The 27,593-nt window shown below is 38.0% G+C and overlaps 1 protein-coding gene across 1 annotated transcript in view; it reads right to left on the bottom strand.

The window, feature by feature from the left end:
- The window catches only part of LOC125242552, an 84,619-nt gene extending 58,833 nt beyond the window's left edge, over positions 1-25,786 (bottom strand). The window contains exons 1-2 of the mRNA XM_048151314.1: positions 25,176-25,786; positions 6,848-6,983 (exon numbers count right to left, since the gene is read on the bottom strand). Coding sequence (XP_048007271.1) covers positions 6,848-6,983; positions 25,176-25,775 — 736 coding nt within the window. The 5' untranslated portion in view covers positions 25,776-25,786. The remainder of the gene's footprint in view (positions 1-6,847; positions 6,984-25,175) is intronic.
- Between the last annotated feature and the right edge of the window lie 1,807 nt (positions 25,787-27,593).

Below are 27,593 nucleotides of genomic sequence, written 5' to 3'. Positions count from 1 at the left end.
GGCAGATAGTATTTATTTTAACCCTTAATTTGACGGTGTCGGTTTGGTAGATTTTAGGGTTCCGTACAAAATGGGTAAAAACGTAAGTTACTAAGACTCAGATATCCGTCCGCCCGGTCACGTCACCACGCTGTATCTCATGTATCTCAGGATACTAAAAAGTACGGAGCTCTCAATGGGCGAGTCCGACTCGCACTTGGCCTGTTTTTTTTACTTCTGTTGACCTTAGGACCTAGTTTATTAAAAGCTCTTAAGACTTAAATGCTACAAACCTTATATACTTAAACCTTCAAAGCTTAGGAGTCTTTAAAGCTTGAGGACTAAAGACTCGAGGATTCTGTGCTCGTAAGCAGCAACGCAAATGTTAGCAAATGACGGGTAGAAGTATGTAAACATTGAATTTAGTGATTGAGATTTGAAGGTATAATTGAGAAACGTTTGAGTCTAGTGATTAACTGATTTAAATGTTCATAGATTATGATTATAATAGTTTATTTAGATATGTGTTTTAAAGTATTTAAATATTAAACTGAATGTATAAAATAATTAAAGATTATTTACTAAAATTATCATAGAAATGTAATATAATGTAGATTAAACAAAGTGTTTAATTTGTGCTGGTAACATTGGTTGCTCTGAGGAATTTAAATTCCCATTGAATTATAGTTTCCTGTATGTACAAAGCTATTCATATTTTTATAAACAACAACTAAGGGTGCCGCCAGCAGCAGGGCGGGGCCCAAGCTGCCGGTGGTTAGGGCTGCCGAGAGAGGAACCGCCGGACTATCCGCGCCGTGTCCAAGATGATGTTCCTTCCTGAATCTGACTATTGATCTAGCCACCTAGCGATAGCCTCTCGAGATGACGGTCGAGTCATAATCATTAAATTTCATAGAAATAAACCTGAATCAATTCTTATTTGTTTACGGAATTAAGCCCCATTTAGATGGTACGAGTTTCTCGCCCGTCTTGGTCGAGAAACTCGTATGACATTATCGTATGCGATAATCACCTGGCGAGTATCGTACCAAAACGTTTACATTAGTGCGAGAAATAAAAACTCGCATACGAGTATCGTATGCGAGACTCGCCAGGCGATTATCGCCAGGCGAAATAGTTTAGACGGAGAGTAGAATTTTCAGGAGATATTTCCATAACATTTCTCGACTCGTCTAAACCGGTTCTCGTATGACATTTTTTCTCGAACGTGCGATTATCGCACGAATCGGAGCGAACCGATTTTCATACGAGTTTTGTTACCTGTTAACTTGCGTGCTTAGTTGCTAATTAATTAATTATAAACACATATATTATATGCTTTTTTATAATATTGGGTATAATTCACCTTGGATTTATTTGAATTTAAGTTGAATAGTACCCAATAATAAAAACACTATAAATGATTTATGAAGGTCTCAATACACACAGTTACAGTTTGGCGAGGATTCCTGTAAACTGTTAATTATAAGTTTATTTTTTGTGAAAAAAAAAAAAGAGAATAATATACAATAGGGAAAATAATGAATTCGACCGTAGCGTTAACTATTAGCTAATAAAATCCTGGTTGCGATACTTGCGATTAGGTTTAGGATATTATTAAACATAGAATATAAATATTTTTTTTTTTAAATCATAGTAGGCATTTTGCCCCATAGATATATGGGGTAAAATGTCAGTAGGTAAACATTAACTGTATAATATTAATAAGCCGAATTTATTTTTGGTTTTAGCAGTTACTGAGAGGCAGCTATAAATATAAAAACACCATGTTTTACATGATTTCTACTGAATTCATTTCGACTGAGTAGCGTATAAACTCGTATACGATTCTCGCATATGTGTTTTGTTTACACGGAGACATATAAATATCAAAGGCGAGGCGATTATCGCCCCCTCTCGTGCGATATCGTACGCATAGTTTACATGATACGATATTTTTTCTCGTACTTCGATAATCGTACGTTCGAGGCGAGAAACTCGTACCATCTAAATGGGGCTTTGCAATTTGTCAGTAATAAATCTAGTGTCTCAACTCTGCAAGCAGAACGCGGCAGTCAGTTTATTGTTTAGCGCCAGTATTAGGTTGCCCGAATTATTAGAGCTAAAGTTATGGCTAAGAAGTTTACACAGCTTGAGCCAACTTCGGAGTTGGATCTTACTGAAATAAGGTTTAAGGATAAAGCCCACATACTTACCAATTATTTATACAGATGGAACTTTGTGTACTCTTGGCATAGGTACACAGAAATAAATGGAAAAAAATAATTAGGAGGTAAATTTTAGATTTCAGGCCCCGTAGCCGAATGGCATTTCTCCGACGCCAAACGAAAGCGATACGCCGCTGGCTCTGTCGCGCCAATACGCAAGCGCGATAGAGATAGATATCTACTAGCGCTTCGTTTCGTGAGCGTTTCGTGAGCGATTGTGCCATTCGGCTAGCCACCCAGTATCATCAAAGTCGCAATATGAATGGTTGTCCAAAAGGACATGTTCACTCGAATATTTCTCGAGAAATTAAGCATTATGCCTATATACCGTTCAGTTTCCACAAGTTTTAACCGACAGGCTTTTCTCAATACAGTTCCCCCGATTTCGAACCTTGTTCCAACGAGTTGAAGAGTGTGTGATTGCGTTTTCGCTTTCACGATAGTGTTTGCGTGGATATGTTTCACGCTCTCTATACGCAATTCCTTCTAGAAAAAACTTGTCATCGATCAACCACGATAATGGGGTTTAGGGTGCCATTTATGAATGGTAGGATTGATAGGGGTTAGGTACCTGTTTTTTTATCAAATTGGAAATTAGGGAAACGAACAGCAATCAGAATAAGTTATTTATTTATTTCATGTTTAAATATCGAATAACAGTTCCTATAAGGTACATCGGGACAATTTCAACTGCAACTGATCCATTTTTTTCCATGTTTTACAGTGTTTGCATTAGTAATTAGAGTCCACTGGTTATATATGGCACGCTTGTTCAGTGGATATGTCGCAGGGAAAGGGATATGATCAACTCACACAGGATGTCAAAATGGCGAATCCATTTCATCATTTCCCTAGAAAATTTCAGTCATTTGACTAAGTCCCTGACTCTGTTTAGTGAAATAACAATAGACACGCCATGTTTTGTCAGTTCACTAAATTTGTTTAGGGATTTGATAAAATCCCTGAACCACGACAGTAATAAATTGACGAAACGAACTCAAAAAGTCAACTAGTTTTGATTTATTAGATTCTTGCCTTTGTCACTTGATTCATTTGATTAAATCCTTAACTAGATTAGTGAAATGGTAAAATAAAATGTCAAAATAGGTATTAATAGTTATTTGTACACGTTAAACTTTCGTGAGACATATTCAAAAAATTAATGAATCTACGGTTGTACTCACGTTATTATATCGCTATTGCTGCGACATGTTTCGGGCCAATTCGGAGGCCCCTCTTCAGGCATATAGGAGTTCACGCGATTGGCCATTTTCTATAATTAATATTAATAAATTGAAAAAAAAATAAATATATACATTCAGTTTGTAGAGGTTAACAATGTTTCATAACTATTCCAAATTTCAAATCGATCGCATAAGTAGTTCTCAAGATATTTAGAAATGTGACAGACAGACAGACAGACGGACAGAGCGGCGCCATAAGGGTTCCTTTTGTACCTTTTTGGTACGGAACCCTAAAAAGGGCAATTTGAAGCCCACCAAAACAAATTGCAATCACGCATAGTGTCGCAAATCGTCCACAGAAAGCTTTCTTTATTTGATAGCGTCAGTGTTGCCAACTCGAAACTTTAAAATATACGAAAAGCCGCTAAAATGTACGCAGTCACAACTAAGACTACTACGAGGGTTCAAAAGTTTCTACATTCAATTCAACAAATAAAATATTATCTCTAAATACGATAAATTAAGTATAGTACCTGAGTAAAATAAGGGTTGAAAATGAAAATATATTTTCCATTTGTTATGTGCCATTATTTGCACAAATTAATTCAATAATTTGAATTGAGTTGATAAATAATATGGACTGGTCAGTGTCAAAAGTGACTTTTTTAAAGAAAAAATCGTATCTCGCCGCTAGTTGCTATGTTGGTAACACTGAATTCTCGGATAGCGTGCCATGTATGGCTAAATGCGTTCTGAAGGTTCCGCTGAAGTCATTTATCAAGCACGCACTGTCGCGTGAGCGAGACAGGAGATAAAGACATGTATACAACTACACATGTATTCGGGTCAAACGGCGATGGGAAAGACAAATTAATAATAAGGACACAGGGTGCGTAGCCGAATGGCACAAACGCTCACGAAACGCTCACGAAACGAAACGCTAGTAGATATCTATCTCTATCGCTCTTGCATATTGGCGCGACAGAGCCCGACAAACTGGCGCGGCGTTTCGTTTTCGTTTGGCGTCGGAGAAATGCCATTAGGCTACGGGGCCAGTCCTTACCAGTCAACCACCAGGGCATCTGTAGGTTTGGGACCAGAACGATAAGCCAATACGTAAATATATACATAACATTGAACATTTCAACAACAATATTTTAAATTCATTATACGCGATTTAATCCGTTTCCATAGTTTTATTTCATAACTATCGCGGTAACCGAAGACAATATTATTGAACATTTGTTATAGAAAATTGGAAATCATATCTAGTGATATTGAGATGCCCAAAAGCGTGACTGAAGATCCCTTTTCATGGAGTAGGTATCTTTTTTTGGATTAAGAATAAATAAATAAATACTATAGGACATTCTTACACAGATTGACTGAGGCCCACGGTAAGCTCAAGAAGGCTTGTGTTGTGGGTACTCAGACAACGATTTTTATAATATGTAAATACTTATATACATAGAAAACATCCATGACTCAGGAACAAATATCTGTGCTCATCACACAAATAAATACCCTTACCGGGATTCGAACCCGGGACCGCGGCGCAGCAGGCAGGGTCACTACCGACTGCGCCAGACCGGTCGTAAAACCAATTGCAGTCCCGTTTTTGGATACACACATCAAATATTGATGTCAGGCGTATTTGTTTTCCAATTATCAACTTTGTACCTACAGAGATGTACAAACTAATATTTTGTTATCTCTGCTAATAAATATACCTAAACTATTTTTAGGGTTCCGTAGTCAACTAGGAACCCTTATAGTTTCGCCATGTCTGTCTGTCCGTCCGTCCGTCCGCGGATAATCTCAGTAACCGTAAGCACTAGAAAGCTGAAATTTGGTACCAATATGTATATCAATCACGCCAACAAAGTGCAAAAATAAAAAGTGGAAAAAAATGTTTTATTAGGGTACTACATGTAGTTCCAACCCCAACGTGTGATATATTGTTCGATAGGTATTTAAAAATAAATAAGGGTTTACTAAGATCGTTTTTTGATAATATATATTTTCGGAAATAATCACTCCTAAAGGAAAAAAAAAGTGCCCCCCCCTCTAACTTTTGAACCATATGTTTAAAAAATATGAAAAAAATCACAAAAGTAGAACTTTATAAAGACTTTCTAGGAAAATTGTTTTGAACTTGATAGTTGCAGTAGTTTCTGAGAAAAATACGAAAAACTACGGAACCCTACACTGAGCGTGGCCCGACACGCTCTTGGCCGGTTTTTTGACACTCAAATGTGTGGTAACTATATGTATGTATGTATGACGTGTGAAGTGACAGTAATTGACTATTGTATTGATTTGTTTGTGAAGACGTTATTTTTGGAAACACGGGTGATTCATAGGTACTTATTATGTAGGCATGTATTTTGCCTGTACAAAAAAAAAACTTCACGAAGGCACTTTGCGAGAAGGCCTTAGGGGTCTCCCTGCCGCCCTTCAGATTATCTTGATGATTCATTAGAAACCTTTCGCTCTTAGACATGTGTCTAGGATGCCTAAAGGTTCATCTGTCACTGAAAAAAGAATTTCGGGATCTTACAGTAGGTGTTTGAGTGGAAAGTCTGCGGCTAAAAAATATTTTTATCCGCATAACGGCGGTATTTTTTGTTACATTTTCCTTCATATTTCTTTTTTTTTCCACTACAAAAAAATATATAAAAAAAGTTTTGATATGTAGTTTGAGCTCATTCTAATGATACCCCGATAACCTAGTAACTTGACTTTTACCGTTTGCCCCCCTTTCATTTTGACCATTATCTGCAATTAATATTAATAAAAAAAAAAAATATACTTTCAATTTGTAGAGGTTAACAATGTTTATATTCCAAATTTCAGTCGATAGCATAAGTAGTTCTCGAGATATTTAGAAATGTGACAGACAGGCAGACAGACGGAACGGACAGAGCGCTGCCATAAGGGTTCCTTTTGTACCTTTTTGGTACGGAACCCTAAAACCAAACTGGGCCATTTTTTTTCAAAGTTGTGCCCCCCACTTTTTTCGATTTTATGTGGTTTCCGCGAGCTCTTTCAACGAAAAGCTCTTTTTCCTATTCCGTTACCATTTTTTCATACATTTTGTATGGCGGTAACGGAATGGAAGGTTTGAATTTGAAAAGAGGGGTGGACTTTGAAAAAAAAAGTGGCCCAACTATTACAAATTTCAGATCGATAGCATGAGATAGTAACGTGATACTCGTGATAGAATGACAGATATTAAACGGGCAGAATCGCACCACCATAAGGGTTCCTTTTGTACCTTTTTGATATGGGAGCGGGAGCTTTTTGATAGGGGAAGAAAAAGACTTATCAGTAGTCCCTCTTTGAAAATACATATATCGCGCATGGTGCCTCTCTTCCACCGTAAGGCCGTAACGGCCTTTGCTATATTAAAAATTAAAAACAAGATAATATATGCATAAGAAATTGAGAACTCACGGAAAACAGTAAGTTGCTTCTCGCTGGACTCCTTGGTGAAGATGGGCGTGTCTATGGACACCTCGCAGGAGTAGCTGCCGCTGGCCGCGAAGTCCAGGTTCTGCAGGATGATGGAGTTCTCTGTGGCCAGTGCGATCTGGAATTGAAGGCGTTGGTTTAGTCTCCAGTCTTGTACAGTCGAAGTCATATTAACGTTGTCTTTATTAATAACTAAAACTATCTAACTATTTTGGCTCCGTGATCCAAAATTAAAACCTTGGCGTCCGAAATGAGAGCACGCCACCTGTCCCGAGCCTGCGCAGCCTCACGCCAGTTACTGACTTGAAGCTGACGCAAATCGGCTGCCACACTGTCCTCCTAGAGATACTTGGGTCCTGGGTCGACCCTCCGGACGGCCAATAGTCGGTCGACCCAAGAACGCTCTCTTGACAGCCCGATCGTCTCCCATTCACATAATATGACATGCTTATATATGTATCTAAAACACATTAAACTTGCCATTAACATGTTTTGTCCCATAATTGTTATAAAAACAAATTAGAGGGCTAACTAGGATTTTTTTCTTTCTCGCACAAGAGCAACGCACGCCATGTGCTATGTGAGTGTTTTGAGATAAAAAAGTTTTGATATCTTGAAAACTAGGCGTGTAGGTATGTCGATAATATTTATTCTCAACGATCGATGTTTGATATTCATTGTGCATCTAAAGTCCAAGCTCCAACTTTTTCTTATTTTTCGTAAGCTAGCTACAAATTAAGCCCAGCAGCGAGAAACTAAAACCCAAGTAAATACTTGAAGCAGTTGTACCATCTTAGCAAACAAGTTTGTAGTCCGACTGAGCCATTCCTTTGTGCTCCATTTTTATGACAAAACATTTACAGCTCAACATTAGTACGGTCAGCAGAAAAACAATCAAAAGTTTACAGTGCCGTAAACTTGACCAAGAGTTCTACTTTCGTGTTCGACATGATAAAGTCAGGAGAGACCGTTATATCCAGTTCCGTTTTATTGCTAATAATCTTTATTTTTTTAGTGATCGAAATAATTTTTCCTTTCAAAAATTTTCAGTTCTACGAGTCAAACTAGCCGTCCATTTTATTTGTAGGTTATACCGAACACTTTTCGTATAAACTTTGTCTTTTAACGATAAATATCTGCAATGAATAGTCGAAATATTAATATTTATGCAAAGCTTTAATAACTTAGCAAAATACAGTTGAATATTGTGGAATTACTTCGGAATTGCATTTTGCAACATTACTTTCCGTTAGCGGGGCGCAAATGCAAATGAGTCCAGTCATTTGCATTCACGCCACCAATCTGCGTGGTGACCAGTGGCGGGACCAACTAAATAGTTTGAGACAGTTATATTTTGTCACAATCTATTTTTAGTTGGTCCTACGTATTTATTGGTTTTTCTTAAACAAGTCTTTTCTTATAGCTTTAATCTACTACGTAACTAATTTCTACTATCTCTCCATATTTAGAAGAAGTAAGTCACAAAAAAAGGCTTTTTTTAAAGTAATATTACAGTTTTTGTTGTCTAATAATATGAATTAAGGTTTGTAGAAGAATCCACCCATTTTATATTCTCGTGCAATGGGAATACGAAAGATAAGAGATCACAATATATTATTCTACCTAATTATTTCTTCATCACACCCGCACACTAAATGTGCTATTGCACGCAGGCGGAGCGTGAGTTATAGAAAAAACGTTCTCCCTAGGGAGCTCCGGCAAGACGTCGCGATTTAAATTACTCTCGTTAGTAATATTCAACTTTCACCCCTTGTTGCGCAATGTACTATTATTCGCTAATACCAAGGTAGCATATTATATTATACTCAAAAGACTTCTTCTTCCTCCTACCCTTATCCCACGTTATGTGGGGTCGGTACAACATGTCAATATACTCAAAAGACTACTGATATAAATTTAAATAATTGTAACATAGTAGAGATAACAGGTAAAGCAGATTTTATACCGAGCGAGGAGCACATTACGTTAGCGCCTGCGTTAATGGAATACGCTGAAGGTAATGAGAAAATAGAAAAGTAGGCTATTTAATAATAATAGTAGATTGTACAACAAGGGCATAAATGACCCATTTTTACCCGAGGCAATTTTTGGTCTGAACGAAGTGAAGACCAAAGTATGTATAGACGAGGGTAAAAATGGACATTATAAACTTTAAGTTCTCGCGCTTTGTACACAAGTTTAAAGTCACATACTTATAGGTCAAACATGATTTTACCTTTTTTCCCAACGTTTCGGCCAGGTTGCACTGGCCGTGGTCGCGGAAGACTGACGTCCCAGCAAAGTGTCACCTCTACAAGTACGTACTACCAACGTGTAAATTCTCTGCAGTTTTCCAATACTTAGTTTAGATGTTTACTGTAGGTAACTACTTACAAGGTAACGCCGTATTGATGTAGATTGTTGTGGAGTGATGGAAGGTGGACTAAAATGTTACCGGAATGGTGGCTGCTTACAAAATTACGGGTCACTACTGGTTGAGACTAGGTCAGGATCGTGAGAAGTGACGTACTAGAAGAGAGGCCTATGCTCAGCAGTGGGCTATAAAGGGTTGATGTGATGATGATGTAGATGGTTCAGCAGACTCTATTAAGTGTAGTATATCCATACTAATACTATAAATGGGAAAGTGTGTGTGTCTGTTTGTTTGTCCGTCTTTCACGGCAAAACGGAGCGACGAATTGACATGATTTTTTAAGTGGAAATAGTTGAAGGGATGGAGAGTGACAGGCTACTTTTTGTCTCTTTCTAACGCGAGCGGGCAAAAGCTAGTAGTATATGAAAAGTGTACTACGTGCGCTAGTTCACTATGGCAACGCGGCTGCATTTAATTCTAGGCCATTCGGCTTGCATGCGCCGCGCGCGTTACAGGCTTACAGCGGAGGGCGTAACAGGTCGACCCGGCTTCCGAACCACTGAAATTTAACACTGTTCTCCAATAACACTTGGGTTTTTCAATTTCTTTTTGTGGTTTTGGATTTAACTGGATCGCTAAAGTGGCTACTAACATGTAGGAGGCTTTGAAAGTGTAAGTGCATGAATCGATTCGGATGGACAAACTGTATCGTTGCCCAGCACCTGTCATGAGCGGACATAATGTTTTAATTTATATGATAGCATTTTTTTCTTCAAACTGGGACGGAAACCTTTGCTTTCGCTTGATTAGAAACGATACCTACAATACTTGACACTTGACATACGATAGGTACTTGACTCACTTCAATATGAACAGTGTGGAATAAATGTACCTACATCTTGTTCATACAATAATAAATAACAACGGAGTATAACTACTTTTTGGACTGCAATATGATATTTCGCCTGTTACGTCCGCTACACATGCGACTGAATTTCGAGTCAATCACTGAACTCATATTATCAAATCAAAACGGGGTTTTATCACGTGAACCAGGAGACTTGTATTCAAAAACATTAATTTTGTATCAATTCATTGTATGCATGAAACGTTTAAGGTTACCGCGAGTGACTGATATTGTCTACATTGGCATTGTCAGTGTCAGTGACTCATTGTTAGAGTAGGTACAAATCTAAATATTATATTAAATGCCCCAACACAGACCCGCCTGTCAACCCATGTTCGCAGAGGCAATGGGACGAACCTCTCTGTCGTCTAACAAGGGACCGCCTTTCATGCATCCGAAGTGCTGGGAGAATTCCTCGCCACGCCAGCCTCAACGATGTCATCCGGAGGGCCCTTGTTAGTGCAAAAGTGCCGGCCGTCCTCGAACCCAATGGACTGGCCAGGGTTGACGGCAAGAGGCCTGACGGAATGACGCTGGTGCCTTGGAGTATGGGTCGGCCGCTTGTCTGGGATGCTACTTGTGTAGATACCCTGGCGCCGTCCCATGTTCCAGGCACCAAAGTTGGTGCTGGGGCGGCTGCATCATTGGCTGAAGACCTCAAGCGTCGCAAGTATGTCACCCTCGGCAGTAGTTACATATTTGCGGCGTTTGGGGTCGAAACCATGGGGCCGTGGGGGCCAAGTGCGCGTTGCCTCTACAAGGAGCTATCTAAGCGCCTTATAGACGCTTCTGGTGACCAGAGGGCTGGTCAATACCTTGCTCAGCGGATCAGCATTGCTATCCAGCGGGGCAATGCGGCCAGCCTTCTGGGCACCTTACCCAACGAGCAAGACCTGGGCCAAATATTTTATTTATAAGTTTTATTGTAAGTTTTAATTTAAGTGTTTATTGTATTATTTTTATGTTGTTTATAAATAAATGAATTATATTAATGATATTCAAAAAATAAATAGGTACTTTACTACTAATACGAAGTTGCACTTGTTAACTAAAATACCGACTGACATTTATTCCCTACTCTCTTATGATGATGACGATGAACTTGCCTATAGCATATGTGGTATAAAACCAGTAAATTACTATTATTGCATATTATTCTTATCCACGTTTATCCAAATCCGCTTGCATGTGTTGAAGATTTATTTATAAATCTTCTAACAAACGTACGCCGCGCGGGGTGCACACAAGCGCGTCGTGTACATACGCAACGCAACACATGCAAGCGGATTTGGATAAACGTGGATAAGAATAATATGCATAATGATATTTTTTGCTGATATAATACCTTTCGGTACCTACTGCGTATTTAAACCCAATTTCTATTTAATAAGTCAGATAGAAATAATAAGTAAGTGAGTTGACTGTGACGTCACTCGACTTGATTTGTTTTGACAATTCTTAAAAAGAAGCTGATTTGACTAGAAGGAAAGTAGTCTAAGTAGGTACAATGTTGTTTTTTTTTTATTAACACGAATACTTGTGCTAATTCGACTATGGTTTTACGCGGTGTGGTGCCAGGGCGGCCGGGAAATTACCTCGCCCACACCATTACCGCCCTGAGCCGCCTTTTAGGTGTGTTCATTATTACGTACACTCCGATACAATATTACCTTCGTCTTGCAGGCATTTGAACCTTCCGTGCTTTGTAAGTTAGGAATAAAATAAAACAATGGGACTAGAAACCTGCCCCTAAAACGCCGTACTAATTATCCATAGCTGTTATTAGTAAAGTCATTTTGCCGTAACCATAAAATTTTTATTATAAGAACGGCTTACCAGGTTGTTAGTAGGTGTGATATGAACAAATTGTGTCTTTATGATAAGCTACAACGTCACATTTTAAGGGTGCTTTAAAAAAAACGTCAAATAATGTAAAATTGATAGTTTTAGTCGGTGAAATACTACACTTTCCGTTATCCAATGGATGTATTTAATTCAAGTTTCAGTTAGAGCATCTTATTATCTTGATTTTTATAAGACTAGATTTTTGAAAACTAATTCCCAAAATAATTATGAAGTTTTCTCTAATGCACGTTTAGAAAAACTCACGTATAGAGCTGAATTAGTCGATCTTATTTGTCAAATTTGGACAATTTTGAATATTAAAACAGGAAAATTTATAATTCGTATATCCTGTACTACAATCTTATCAGACTACATTTTTATCATTTTATTGTAAACGAGGCTAAGACGAATTAAATTTTTTTCAGAAATTACCTAAAATTAAGTGACAATTTCGTTGAAAATCTACATCACATCGAAGTAATTTTTGTACTTAATTAATCTGCAACGTTTAGTGATTATAAATTGCTATTATTTATTTTTGGCAATTTTTTGAAAATGACCTTTCACCGGTACAATTATTACCACTTTTGGACATTTCCTCATATTTTGTTAGACCAAGTAGAAAAAGTCCTTTAATGTGATATATATTTGTAAACTACTCGCAAAGCCCTTTAATTTGATACCACACACGATATGACCAAGCGCTCGGTTGCGATTTCACTATTTTTCACACGAAAGCCCTTTTAATAGATAACTTTACAAATACATCGGCGGGCTAGCATACTCGTAGTACTAGTAACTTGCGTTGTCGCGAGTCCATACATCTAGCGAGACTTGAAGTATGAATTCGCGCGCGAGCGCAAGTTGTGCTAAACCGCCTGATTCACGTCGCGGCGAGATACAGTCACTCCAATTATGTGCTATTTAGCAGTGCTGATACACTGAGAAAAATTTGCGCTATTTTAACCAAAAAACTTGTTGAACGAATATGAAAACTAGTTGTTTTTTCTCTCAGTGTAGATCTGTAGGAAATGAAATCTGAGGGTACACCACCCTCTCTCATTCTAATTGGACTGATTGAGACAGTTGCCAATTATACAGCGTAACTTTTTACCCATCCCGTGATTGTATGAGGTCCCACGATTCAAAGTCGTATCAAAACAAGATTAAAACCTCATCAAATTGTAGCACAGAGTTGGCCTAATAATTTTATTCGTCAACCCTCACAAAATGCGCATCACGTCCTAAACACAAACATGGGTTTCATAATAAACCGATAGACTTTATAGGTAATGACGATGTTTAATGTCCGCAAGAAAAACCAAGGATTAAAAAACCGGCCAAGAGCGTGTCGGGCCACGCTCAGTGTAGGGTTCCGTAGTTTTACGTATTTTTCTCAAAAACTACTAAACCTATCAAGTTCAAAACAATTTTCCTAGAAAGTCTTTATAAAGTTCTACTTTTGTGATTTTTTTCATATTTTTTAAACATATGGTTCAAAAGTTAGAGGGGGGGGGACGCACTTTTTATTCCTTTAGGAGCGATTATTTCCGAAAATATTAATATTATCAAAAAACGATCTTAGTAAACCCTTATTTATTTTTAAATACCTATCCAACAATATATCACACGTTGGGGTTGGAATGAAAAAAAATATCAGCCCCCACTTTACATGTAGGGGGGTTACCCTAATAAAACATTTTTTTCCATTTTTTATTATTGCAATTTATTTGCGTGATTGATATACATATTGGTACCAAATTTCAGCTTTCTAGTGCTAACGGTTACTGAGATTATCCGCGGACGGACGGACGGACGGACGGACGGACGGACGGACGGACGGACGGACGGACGGACGGACGGACGGACGGACGGACGGACAGACAGACATGGCGAAACTATAAGGGTTCCTAGTTGACTACGGAACCCTAAAAAGACCAATGCCGAGAAAAAAAGGGTCTTCATAGGTAGGTACAAACACTTAAGGCTTGGTCATAATAGTACATTACTACAGAGGCCGGGACAAATGGTCATCACTCCTTTTTTGAAGAACTCCATATTGTAGACCCTCGGGAAAACCTCGACATGGAGTTCATTCCACAGTCGGAGTGTGCGCGGGAATAGGAATGAATATTAGGTCTTCCGGTTAGTTTTAAGGGAATAATTAGAAATCATAAATTACACTTTTCATGAAGAATATATTTTATATTTTAATCAAAATATCTTCCATTATTAGCTACAATCTTCTCCCATTTTTCGGGCAACAAGTGGATTCCAGTATAAAAGAACTTCTCATCTTTTGACGCGATCCATTTATCAATCCATTTTTGGACACTTTCGTACGAATTGAAGTGCTGATCAGCGAGGCTGTGCTACATGGACCGAAACAGATGATAATCGGAAGGTGCACAGTCGGGCGAGTATGCGGGGTGTGGTATCACTTCCCACTGAAGATCTGAAAGTGTATCTTTTACGGTCTTTGCAACATGTGGGCGAGCATTGTCGTGCAGTAAAATTACCTTTTGTTTTTTATTTGCAACTCTTGGTCGTTTTTGGTCCAATTCATGACTCAATTTAATTAACTGATGTTTGTAGCGCTTAGCAGTGACAGTCTCATTTGGCTTTAACAGTTCGTAATAAATTACACCTCTCATATCCCACCAAATGCATAGCAAAACCTTATGTCCATGAATATCGCGTTTCGGGGTCGAAGTGGACGGCTGACCTGGATCCACCCACGATTTTCTACGTTTTAGATTATCGTAGTAGATCCATTTTTCATCGCCAGTGACGATTTGGTGTCGAAAAGATTTCTTTTTATGACGAGACAGTAGAGAAGCGCATATGGTTACTCGAACTTGCATCGCTAATTCTGACAAATCGTGTGGAACCCATTTCCCTTCTTTTTGAATTTTGCCCATGGCGTGTAAACGATCAGAGACTGTTGATTTGCCTACATTCAACTTTTCAGCCAACTCTTGTAGTGTTTGAGTCGGGTTTTCGTCCAATAACGCCTGCAATTCGCTATCATCAAATTTTTTCGGCTGCCCTGTACGTTCTTTGTCTTCCAAATTAAAATCACCACTTCTAAATTTTTGAAACCAGTATTCACATATTTTTAAAGAAGGTGCACATTCATGATAAGTATTTGTAATATGTCTATGAGCTTCTGCTGCAGTTTTCTTCGAATCGAAAAAGTACAGTAATAAATGAGGAAAATGATATTTATCGCGTTCCATATTTTAACTGTATAAAAAACATGCGTGCGTTTACGATGACTTTGTTACTTCAACTGTTTACACAACAAACTACAAGACATCGCATCCAATATCCAAATAACTTTTATAAACATGTCGCGACAGGTACTTAAAACTTTCCCTCAAAACTAACCGGAAGACCTAATAGTTACATTTGTCACATGACATACATATGAGTCAGCTGGAAATATATTGAGTACATACTTTTTTTTGTCTCGATACGTTATCTGGAAGATAACAGATACCTAGTTGGGTTTTTATCTGTCAACTGATACGTTTACCTACATAAACATGCGACTATTTTCCATAGCTTTCATTGATATTGATTACTTTAAGAGTATAAAACACTACATGTTTTACCTGAAATAGTGTAAATATTTATTACTATTTGTCTACAAAGATATGGGTATTTTTTGTGATATAAATTTGTGCACACCAGCCGACGGGAGATATTTATATAAACCAGGAAGCATCATATCCGGGGCAATAAGATACTGTCTGGACGAAGACTACGAGTTTACTTCAATAACAGTTTCTTTAAAGGGACTTGGTCACCTCTACTTAAAAGATACAGAGGATAAGAAGGAATATAGTGAAGAAGAAATATACGTTGATTTAAAAAACGTTGTGTACACTAACGAAAAAGGAGAACCTTACTCAAAAGGAGAATACGATACTCAGTTCAGTTTCCAGCTACCTTATAATATTCCAGCTTCTATAGATTACAAGAAAAATACGTCCCGTTACAATGTTCTTTCGCACGTTAAATATTTCATAAAAATTAAATTTGAGAGGCCAGGGTTTTACAGACTGAACAAAAAGTACAAAAAAGAGATTACTGTGGCTTCGGGACAGACGCCACGACTGACAACGGAGCCTTTGGTGTACGGGGACCAAAAAAGTTTGATTCAATTGAAGTCATTGTTTTCAAGTAATAAAGGTGTTGTCAACTTAAAGGCTGTTATTGCTAACTCCGTCCGGTCACCTGGGGAATTTGTCAAAGTTGATTATGAAGTCTCCAACAACACGAATAAATCAATCAAAGATATCAAAGTGAAGTTCATGGAAATTGACCAGTATACTATTGGGGGAGGTCGTGTGGTAAAAGTTCATACAAAAGTAGAAGGTACAAAATGTAAATTTGAAGGAGTAGCAGGCGGCGAAATAGGTAAATTTACTGCTGAAATCATGGTTCCTGAACATTGTGCTTCTTTCGATAATTGTAAGTTTTTGTTCCGTGATTATTTAGTAATGACTCTGGTTAGGTTACCTGATCCACATAAAAATCTAGCACTAGAAATCCCGTTTCAAGTTATTGAATCTTTATGTAGCAGTTACGAAGATAATGCCTTCTTGACGAGTGATGCTTTACCCACCGATGAACCGCCAACGTATTGGCAAGCGATGGCTGAGGATTCAGAGGATATTCCAGAAAATAAAAAAGTTGAAGAAGTGTCTTCTGTCAAAAGTAAAGAAGTTGAGGAGTTTGAAGATGACAATGAAAATAAATGAAATAATATAATAGGAAGTATAATAACAAATTTATAAGATACCTACATTTATTCTAAGAGTCGTTCGGCCTTCTTTTCAAACAATAATTGATCAGCGATGATTCTCCCACTTATTGGCAAGTAATGGTCAAAGACACTAAAGATACTCTAGAAATTGAAAAAAAGTAAAGAAGATGATTGAAGAACTATAAGAATTGAGTGAAGTTCATTTTTAATTACGTGGTTCATATTTTATTAATAATGATCTTCACAGAGATAACAGTGACAATCACGTGTAGTTAAATTAGGTATATCTGTCCCATTGAAGTTGTGTTACTTATTATTTTTGATTATCTGAACTGATCTAAATGAAGTGCGATTAAATCTGACTTAGAGGCTAAACTTAAACAGTTATGAGCCTTAAATCTCGTTGACCATAAAATCACCCCACTCGCCACCTGCATCAGAAATTTGGGTGGCTCCACTTCTTAAATATTTACATATAGGAACACAAATATATTAATTCTGGAAAAGAAAATCTTTTGTTCACTCAACCCCTCTGTTGACCTTATTAAAGAATTTTACAAGGTTTAAGAATTTGTAATGCCATTACTATTTTGAAGTAAACAGTTTTAATAATAAAAATAAAACCTTTTTTAGCTCCTGCACGAGCAACTATTGAGTATTATTCATTAAAATACAGTCTAAATATCCAAAAAATACTCTTGCCTGCGGTTGAGTTTTTTCACATTAAATATTTAACATAATAAATTAACTCCACCGAATTTGTTCACGAACGTGAACTTTATTGATTATAGTGAATCAACGGAGCCTACCAAAAAAAGGGGTGGTCCGAAGATAAAAGAGGACATTACCGTAAACAGAAACAAACTGTTCCGCCCGATTCCGGAACGTGGACGCCGCTCACTGACCGGAATAATTAATTCCGGAATTTTAAAATATCCTTTAAGTTCACAATTCTCAGCGGGTGCTTCGGTATTACCTACCTGCGGTCAACTCAATTGAATTGACAACATTTCATATTTTTGAGTACAACTTTTTATTGTTTGGTTTGAAAGAACTCAGTACTAAAAGATACACGTATTTTTTTATTTTTCCAAAAACTGCTATTTTAATGAGAAAATCCCTTCTTATTACTACTTCGAGCAGAAAGAGCGTAAGTTACAAACGTCAAGACAACAGCTTCGTGACGTCACATGTGTTGTTTCATACACCTAAGAAAACGACAAAATCATTTCTAAAAAAAAAGTTTTAACAGTCAGCTCAAACAGTTCGGTATGTCTGACTGTCAAGTGACTCAAGTGTCACTGTCAACCATAGTGAATGACTACGAACCATAGACTAAGCCATGAAATTTTTAATATCTTTGCTACGAAGAGTGATAAGTCCTTTCCCAACTGGAAGATTTTTTTGTTATAGTGGCAGCTCTAAATCAGCTATTTGACGTCACTTCCCCTTTAAGCTATTTTTAAGATTTTTTATACTAAAAATACGGAAAAAAAAATTAAAAAAATTATTTATGTGATCTACAAGCGTATATCTCGAAATGGTTTTCGATTTAGGGACATTGAAAATTTTGAAACGTTGTCAATTCCGTGCCATTTTAATTTTGCATGTTGCGATTTTCAAGATACGATATTGATTTGACTTTAGTTTTAGTAAAACAATGTTGAAAGTTACTCATTTGGAGTGTAATGAGTGTATATGTACTTGAAGGTCTCTAAATTATATATCTACTAGCTCTTGCCCGCGGCTTCGCTCGCGTTAGAAAGAGACAAAAAGTAGCCTATGTCACTCTCCATCACTTCAAATATCTCCGCTTAAAATACCTCGTCAATTTGTCGCTCCGTTTTGCCGTGAAAGACGGACAAACAAACAAACACACACACTTTCCCATTTATAATATTAGTATGGATATGGATTTACGGATGTAGTGCGAAAAGAGTTGCCTTCGTATTGTTACGGAAACGTACGAACGTGTCATGCTATTTCAGTCAATGTCAGTACAAGATGTACTGACATTGACACTGTTTTCAGTTTTTTTATATTTCCATGAAAACCGTAAAAGCTACAACAATAACGTCTAAGAGAAGTATATTCTCTATAAAATTCTCTACAATACTGTCTTTGGAAGTATATAGATAGAACTTATAATTTTCAAACTATGCTCATTTTCCCTTTGCCATATTCGTGTTTGGTGACCAGTAGGATAAGTAAGGCCAGCGACTTTGCACTTTTGCCTGTGGCGATGCTGCTTGGCAAAATTGTTCCTTGGGTCAAACTGATCCGATTTATTCCAATAGTCATGAAATCGCACGTGACTACTCCCTACAAAGAGAAGGGTAAGGGGCCGGTTCCCTCGATGAATTCTATGCAATACTTCTTCTTGCTCTTAGCGACTAGGGCCCATAATGCCCATAGGCTGTTACAATTAAATACATAAAAAAAAACATTATTTTGTTATAAAATCGTTATTTTTGTATGAAAAGGTACAACGATTTTTTCAGAAACGATTAACACATTACACGGAAATGATATACGATTTGCCCTAGTCGCTAAGAGCAAGAAGAAGTATTGCATAGATTTCATCGAGGGAACCGGCCCCTTCTCCTTCTCTTTGTGGGGAGTAGTCACGTGCGATTTCATGACTATTGGGATAAATCGGATCAGTTTGACCCAAGGAACAATTTTACCAAGCAGCATCGCCACAGGCAAAAGTGCAAAGTCGCTGGCCTTACTTATCCAGCTACTGGTCACCAAACACAAATATGGCAAAGGTAAAATGAGCATAGTTTGAAAATTATAAGTTCTAGCTATATACTTCCAAAGACAGTATTGTAGAGAATTTTATAGAGAACATACTTCTCTTAGACGTTATTGTTTTAGCTTTTACGGTTTTCATGGAAATATAAAAAAACTGAAAACAGGGATACAAAAGTGGGGAGGAGGGGAAACATTGACACCTCGGCGTGTTTCTACTTCAATTTTTTCTTATAATCCTATAAGCTATTATACATGCCAAGTTTCATGCTTTCTGCCAGACGGGACTATAGATCAGGCATCCACGACTACAGATCACGGCTTAAAATGGCACCAGCAAGTAGATAAACTGTGTGATAGTCTGGGCAGTGCGTGCTTTGCCTTAGGTCGAGTTGCAAAGTCTGTGGCTCCAGAAGTAGCCTGGACATCCTATTTCGCCACTGTCCATTCATTAATACAGTACGGTGTGGAGCTCTGGGGACGTTGTGCTGAATGGAAGAGGGTCTTTCGCTTTAAGAAACGAGCTATCAGGATCGTTACTCAGGTACCTGTAGACACCCCGGCCAAAGAACTCTTTAAAAAATAAGAATCCTGAGACTGCTTGCAATAGTTATCATGCGGGTAGCCATTTATGTAAGAGAGAACTTGGAAGCATACAAAACCAGGGGTGGCTGACTCCGCGATTCTATCGCCGCGCTACAAGTACATGTCAGCGGCCGCGAGTTCGCGGCCCATTCATTGGCGACGACCTTCGCGCGGCGAAATAAAATGCAATGTTGGCTGCTCGCGTACGGTCCGTTTGTTAATGAAGGTAATAATTTAGAATGGCGGTATTTTGTGAACATCAAAGGAGTGAGCCTTCTGTACTTGTATATATTCTGTGACAACACTAACAACATGTGTTCCAAGTACAACACTCTAAATGCCGGAAAGTTAGTAGGTATCGACCGTATATTGGCGAAATCCAACAAGTTAACACATGTGATGGACCCTGCCGTCTATAATAAATTTCCGCAATATGTGGTTGAAGTACCTAGAGTGTCGAACTTTAAGTATTGCTTAAAAAATTGGCTGGTCGAGCACCCGTTCTACACTTATGAATTTTTTAGTCTTCATGTGTCGTGGCGAAAATTCAAATAGGTACCCTTCCGGCTCTGACGGGGTTCCCGCCGTAGGGACTAATAGTCCAATCCATCTGGAGAGAAGAGGTTCTCATCATCATCATGTACTTATCTACCTACTTAATGACTTAATAGTTAGGTAAAATGTGCGGGGTCATTGATTCGGGTGTACCTTCAAATATAGGTACTAGGTTGGCACACTGCTTTGATTTCGTTACTGTGTTTCCACTGCAACTCTATGCGGCTTTAAGCGCGAAATGTATTCACTTTATTTGCCAAACTCAATAAAACTGTCGTTTGAAAGCTGCTAAAAGCCGGACTGATATACTTTAGTTTCGGCATCCGGACTTCATTTTATGTGGAAATTACTGGTATTGTGTTAGCTACAAACAAACACGACATGCACAAAATAATTTACTCGATATTAGGTTTTTTATCATTGTACTTTGCACTTTGTAATCAAAACTTTTAAGACGATACGATACAGGTCAATTCTCCATACAAACGCTCTCGACTATTTCCTCCCTGGTTTTTGTAGACAGAGCAATGATTTTTGCAACACAGATTATTATTATTTTTATGTGTCGGACCGTTTTGATTTTTTTGCCATTTTTATTTTAAAAGACGCTAGAGCCAATCAAAAATTTCTAAAAACGGCCTTTTTCAATATGGCTCAAAAAAAGGTATGATACTCAAGATCGGTAGCAATTACCCAAAAAATCTAAACGGTCCGACACAGATTATTTCATTGTTATTCAGATTCTCAAATTTCGTTCCGTTTAAATAAGTTTTGAAGGAGGAAACAGTCGAGAGCGGAACCTCGATTTTAAAGATTTTTTCGCAATATCTATTAACTCTCTTTCTTAATGGACATTTTTTTTCGATAAATCTAGTTAATAACACTAGTATATTTAACTGAAATTCCCAAATTGAAAGTGGGACTCCTTTCCATTTTAGCATTTTCGCTCCCGTAGCGTCTTAAGGACGTACAATTAATATCATGTGTGAAATACATAGCGCTGTAAACGCATCTGTAATTTTCCCAACATTGTATTGTCGTGATCACTTGTATAATGCGTTTAACATGCACGTATGTACAGTCACCGGCAAAAATAAGTGATGATTTCTGTACCTTGTCGCTTTTAATCATTTGACAACTTCGTACGACATTTCAAACAAGATGTTAATGTGACAAGGTACAGAAATCATCACTTATTTTTGCCGGTGACTGTACAATTGTACATTGCCTATTGTCTGTGATACGGTGCAGTAAGAAGCAGTCTTAATCGAATCCTAAAGAAATGGCACACTTCAAAACATATTTGGCATCTATCAGTATCGTCATCGCAATCCACCATACATATATATTGGGTCAAATTGAATTGATGGCGCTATGGAAGTATTGAAATGGATAATTTTATTTTACCATTTTTGATGTCGATTTATTTTTAAATGCTCGAGAGGTTTTCGGGTTTGACACTTAAAAATAGATCGAACTAGCTATCTGACATTGACTGACCCGCAAAGCCACCGAAACCAATATGTTTCACCCATATTTTACTAGGTGTCGAGCAATACGCGGGGAGTTTTTTCAATACGTATGTATGCTTCATCCATATGAAATGAAGCCTCGACCCGAATTTGTTTTGTAAATGTTCCACTACCGTTTTATTTTATGGGATTCGGAAGAATCTATTTCCGTGTCTAATAAATATGAGCGCTAACGTTGAATCTGAAGCGGATAGGGTTTCGGTGAACCCAAACTCGAGTTGACGGGCGTAAGTAATGAGGTCTAATTTATTGTTTTAGTTAATTGTTTTGTTTCGAACTGACACAGGTTGCCCCCCGTTTTTTGTCTGTTTCTGTTGTCTTTTGAGATAAGTACAATACCTACTTTTAATGTCATTTTATTTTAACTTTGTTTGTGTTACATCAACTGTCTAATGTTCATTCCAGGATAAAACAGAATTTTTTTATGTGACAGGAGGCAAACGAGTAAACAGGTCACCTGATGGTAAGCGATCACTGCCGCCCATAGACACCCGAAACACCAGAAAGGTAGGAGGTGCGCTGTCGACCTCGAGTAAGATGTCACTGCAATATTAACACATTTTAGTTTATGAAAACTACAAAAGTGACGTTTTCATAAACTAAAATGTAATTTTCGACACACCGTGTCTGGATCAAATTGTAAGTGCCATTCGTCTAAATATCCGAGCAATAGACGAATGAAATTGACCTATATTTTGAAATCAAATGTAGCAGCAGCATTTCTGTTGTCATGGTGATCATTTAAACTTCGCTTTCGTAATTCCCCGAATCACTTCCGCGTAAAAGGGTGAAACAAAACAAGTCGGAACATCAATCGAAGTAATCAAGCGAGTAATGATTAATTTGGGTTAGCCGTTGATTTATCGTCTTGCCCTTAATTGCGGTAAAACACGAAATTATCAGCATGAAACTTAGATGTGGTGGAACGATTTATGTGTGCCGCGCACTGATCTCTGTCTACTATTAGACGGAGCGGAGCAGACGTTTTATTCGGGTCATCACTCATAACAGTCATAAGTAATTGGTAACAAAGTTTCAATTCATGGCAGCGTAGTCGCGGTAAAGAAAATGAACGTAATAATGATAGGTAAAGCAGACGGCAAATTATGGTTAACGATGCTATGAAAATAAACTGTTGTTATCAATCACGTACCTTAGTGCGTTTTCACATTATCCGATCCGATATCGGATGTCGGACCGATATCCCAAACATCACAGGCGCCATCTTGGATTTTTTCCATTGAAATCCTTCCGACATCCGATATCGGATCGGATAATGTGAAAACGGACTTAGGCTCCTCATTGGATGCTCCAGGAATAAAGTTGTGGGTGGGTAGTAGTGTATTACAGCCACTATTTAAATCCCACCCCCTTGCTCTATGTGGATTAAGGAGATATTAGTTATTACACACTTATAGTTAAGCCTGTAGTTATTTTAACGTACCGTACTATGGCGCACATAGAACTTTATTTATATAGAAGAAACAAGTTCATCTATTTGTATAGGGGCCGAGCGTGTCAAATTTTGTACTGAAGTTGTTTCTTGCCTGTAATTTTAAATATGTCTCAGGCTCTTGATTGTTCATAATTTTTGTGTTGTTGCAATTGAATATCACGTAACGAGGCATTTTTTATGTTTTGATTGACTTCAACTTACAAAAATTGACGCCCGAAAGCTGCAAGTTGCGATTAAAGACGGACAACTCAGTGGATTTCACTGAGTTCATTTGACACGCTAAGTAGATACGTTTGCTTGATCTATATATAGTACATATGACATCTGTGATGGCGCAAGTACAATTCTTTGTACCTCATATTATTTGGCAAACGGTAAAAGTTCACCCACCCAATAGTTAGTAAACAGAGACAAAAAACCGGCCAAGAGCGTGTCGGGCCACGCTCAGTGTAGGGTTCCGTAGTTTTCCGTATTTTTCTCAAAAACTACTGAACCTATCAAGTTCAAAACAATTTTCCTAGAAAGTCTTTATAAAGTTTTACTTTTGTGAATTTTTTCATATTTTTTAAACATGTGGTTCAAAAGTTAGAGGGGGGGGGACGCACTTTTTTTTCCTTTAGGAGCGATTATTTCCGAAAATATTAATATTATGAAAAAACGATCTTAGTAAACCCTTATTCATTTTTAAATACCTATCTAACAATATATCACACGTTGGGGTTGGAATGAAAAAAAATATCAGCCCTCACTTTACATGTAAGGGGGTACCCTAATAAAACATTTTTAAAAACGGTGCTGTTTACTACAGTTAGTACTAAGTAGGTATTTTGTTTTTCAATCGGTCATCTTGGTATGTAATTATTATTGCCTATGTACCTATAGGGCGGGTTGTAGTTCTTTATTTGTTTGTTTAGCTGTTGTCGTTGTAGTAGTGCAATAAAGTATTTTATTATTATTATATACTTACCTACGGTAAGTATAACCAAAGCGTCAATTGTTTGTTTTGAAAATTTGAGCCTTGGTATGAAAGTGTGATCGGGATCTAGCCTCAGGTAATCTATGTGTGTCCGCGCGTTGTACGGACAAAGGAAAATGTAACGTATGTGGCCTGAATCGTTGGCCTTCCTACTTTAAATCTTTTATTCTGGTTTTTATTACACTATAAATTGAGAGCTACAACCTGTGGCACTTTTTGCTTATACATACATAATGACGTTGTCCTGTATATTGAAGGCACCTACACTTTGGATCCGTGCGACATAACTATCAACTGCCGAGCACTTAGTTCACGCAACGACTACGCAGTACAAACGCAGTGTACACGCTAGGGCGAATAACACCACTACTTACATTTAAGACGCCGCCGGGCGTTCTTAAGTTCCTATAGGGAGGTTTTCGGTCCCGAATGTACTGGAAGATCTTGGTCCCGTGGCGCAGGAAGACGACCTTGTCGAGCAGGTGCGGTGGCACGTCGTGCACGCAGCGGAGCCGCACCACACACGCAGTGTTAAAAGTTGTATATACTTACGTTGAGGACGGCGCCGGGTGTAGTAAAGTTCCTATAGGGCGGTTTTCGGTCCCGGATGTACTGGAAGATCTTGGTCCCGTGGCGCAGGAAGACGACCTTGTCGAGCAGGTGCGGCGGAATGTCGTGCACGCAGCGGAGCCGCACCACACACGCTAGGCGAATAATACTATTACTTACGTTGAGGACGGCGCCGGGCGTAGTAAAGTTCCTATAGGGCGGTTTTCGGTCCCGGATGTACTGGAAGATCTTGGTCCCGTGGCGCAGGAAGACGACCTTGTCGAGCAGATGCGGCGGCACGTCGTGCACGCAGCGGAGCCGCACCACACACGCTAGGTGAATAATACTATTACTTACGTTGAGGACGGCGCCGGGCGTAGTAAAGTTCCTATAGGGCGGTTTTCGGTCCCGGATGTACTGGAAGATCTTGGTCCCGTGGCGCAGGAAGACGACCTTGTCGAGCAGGTGCGGCGGCACGTCGTGCACGCAGCGGAGCCGCACCGAGCCGCCGCGGGCCGCCCAGCGCTCCATCTGGAGCTCCACGCGGACCTCGGTGTGCCCTCGAGCTGGAACAACCGGTATTGAGTTATTTAAACAATCCATCTAAGAACGCAAAGTTTATAATCTCTAAGTTCAAATCTGGCAGATAGTCATAAGTTTTGAAAAATAATCATCTCAGCAGTCATCAAGTTGATTGGATGATTCACGTTACATCGGTTCACGTGGTCGGATATCGCTTGGTTTTTGTATAGAAAATAATCTCGACGTGTCATATCAAAAATCCCTTTGTGATTCTAAATACGAACCAATAGGATAAAAGGGAAACTTTATTAGGAAACACATATTTAATCAACCGCTTGAGACTTTCCCCGTGTATTTACCTCCAAATATAGTGAGAAATATTAGATACTTATCGATCGATCGAATATACCTGCTTTATTCCCAGTACGAGCGATACTAAATACCTATACCCTATACATATAATTATCTCTTGTGTTTAATTACACCTTCGAATCCACGTTTTAGCGCCGCCGTTAGTAGCCTTTATTCCTATTTTAAATTAGCCGGAATTATTGTAAACAAAGGTGTGGCCGGTGCTATAAAAAAATTGCACAATTCGAGGTATTAACATTGCCGATATTTTACAAGTTTATTAAAAATCTTTACATATTCCATTACACAAATAATGACTCTTTTAAACGAAAATAAATTTCAACACAAAACGTTATTGCTATATTTATTGAAATAAAAAAGCCGTTTTTGTCGGGTAGTTTGTTTATTGCACTGGTATCACTGTGAAAATGTACATGGGCGACCAAGTAGCGGGCCGCTAAACATTATTTTTCAGCAACTTTCGAGACTAGGTGGTAGTGATTTTTCCTTTGTTCCTCGTAGATAACCAAGTTTGATAACTGGTTTTGTATGAGGAAAAATAATTCTTCCCAGCCAACTGGGTTACGAAAGATGATTTTTTATTTCTTCGTAGATAACCATTATTTTTTGCAGTTTTCTACGAAGAATTTTTTTCTTCTTTGCTGACCCGGTTATGAAATGTTTTTTTTTCCTTGTAGATAACCATTAACCAACCGGTTAAGCTTAGAAGAAAAAAATCTTCGTAGAAAACTGCATACAATAATGGGTTTCATTGAGGATAAAAAAATCTATTTTAAAACCGGGTAAGCTGAGAAGAAAAAAATCTTGATAGAAAATTGCAAAATGATTTTCTACGAGGAAAAAAAATCCCATTTCATAACCGGGTAAGCAAAGAAGAAAAAAAATTCTTCGTGGAAAACTGCAAAAAATAATGATTATCTACAAAGAAATAAAAAATCCTCTTTCATAACCCAGTTAGCTAGGAAGAATTATTTTTCTTCATACAGAACCAGTTATCAAACTTTTTTATCTACGAGGGACAAGGGTGATTTTTAATAGGTAATAAAGGTGCGATGATGCATAAGAAGGTGGTTATAAATTTTGATTATTGGTTTTGTAAGTATCTGATATGACAGAACTTCGTCAATTTGGGACCGATTTTTATTTTGACTTGCATAACATAATATAACAGTCACCGTGTTCGATCAATTCACGATTTTAAGTGTGTAATAGAGTGATCGTTAATAACTGGTTAAAAGTTATTTGTTTTTCTGTCGGCCCTTACTTTGAGAACCCCTGACTTGAGCTACACGTGTTACTTTGACAGTGACAGCAGTTAGTTTACGTTTATTCCGTTCAATTCGTAATGGGAATATAATTATGGTTATTACAGGTCATCGTAAATTGTACGTGGTAACAACAGCGGACGTTGACAGTCGGCATTAAAAGTAGTATTAATTGTTCTAGAAGTTTTTTATTTTTTTGTCTGTTTTTTTTTCCAAATCCCACATTTGTCCAATCTTGATTTCCATTTTATAGCCGGTTACG

The sequence above is a fragment of the Leguminivora glycinivorella genome, chromosome 1 (genome assembly GCF_023078275.1).
Source record: "Leguminivora glycinivorella isolate SPB_JAAS2020 chromosome 1, LegGlyc_1.1, whole genome shotgun sequence".
Lineage (NCBI taxonomy): Eukaryota > Metazoa > Arthropoda > Insecta > Lepidoptera > Tortricidae > Leguminivora > Leguminivora glycinivorella.
The sequence above is the reverse complement of the archived record's forward strand: the minus strand, read 5'-3'. Positions and strand labels throughout refer to the sequence as shown.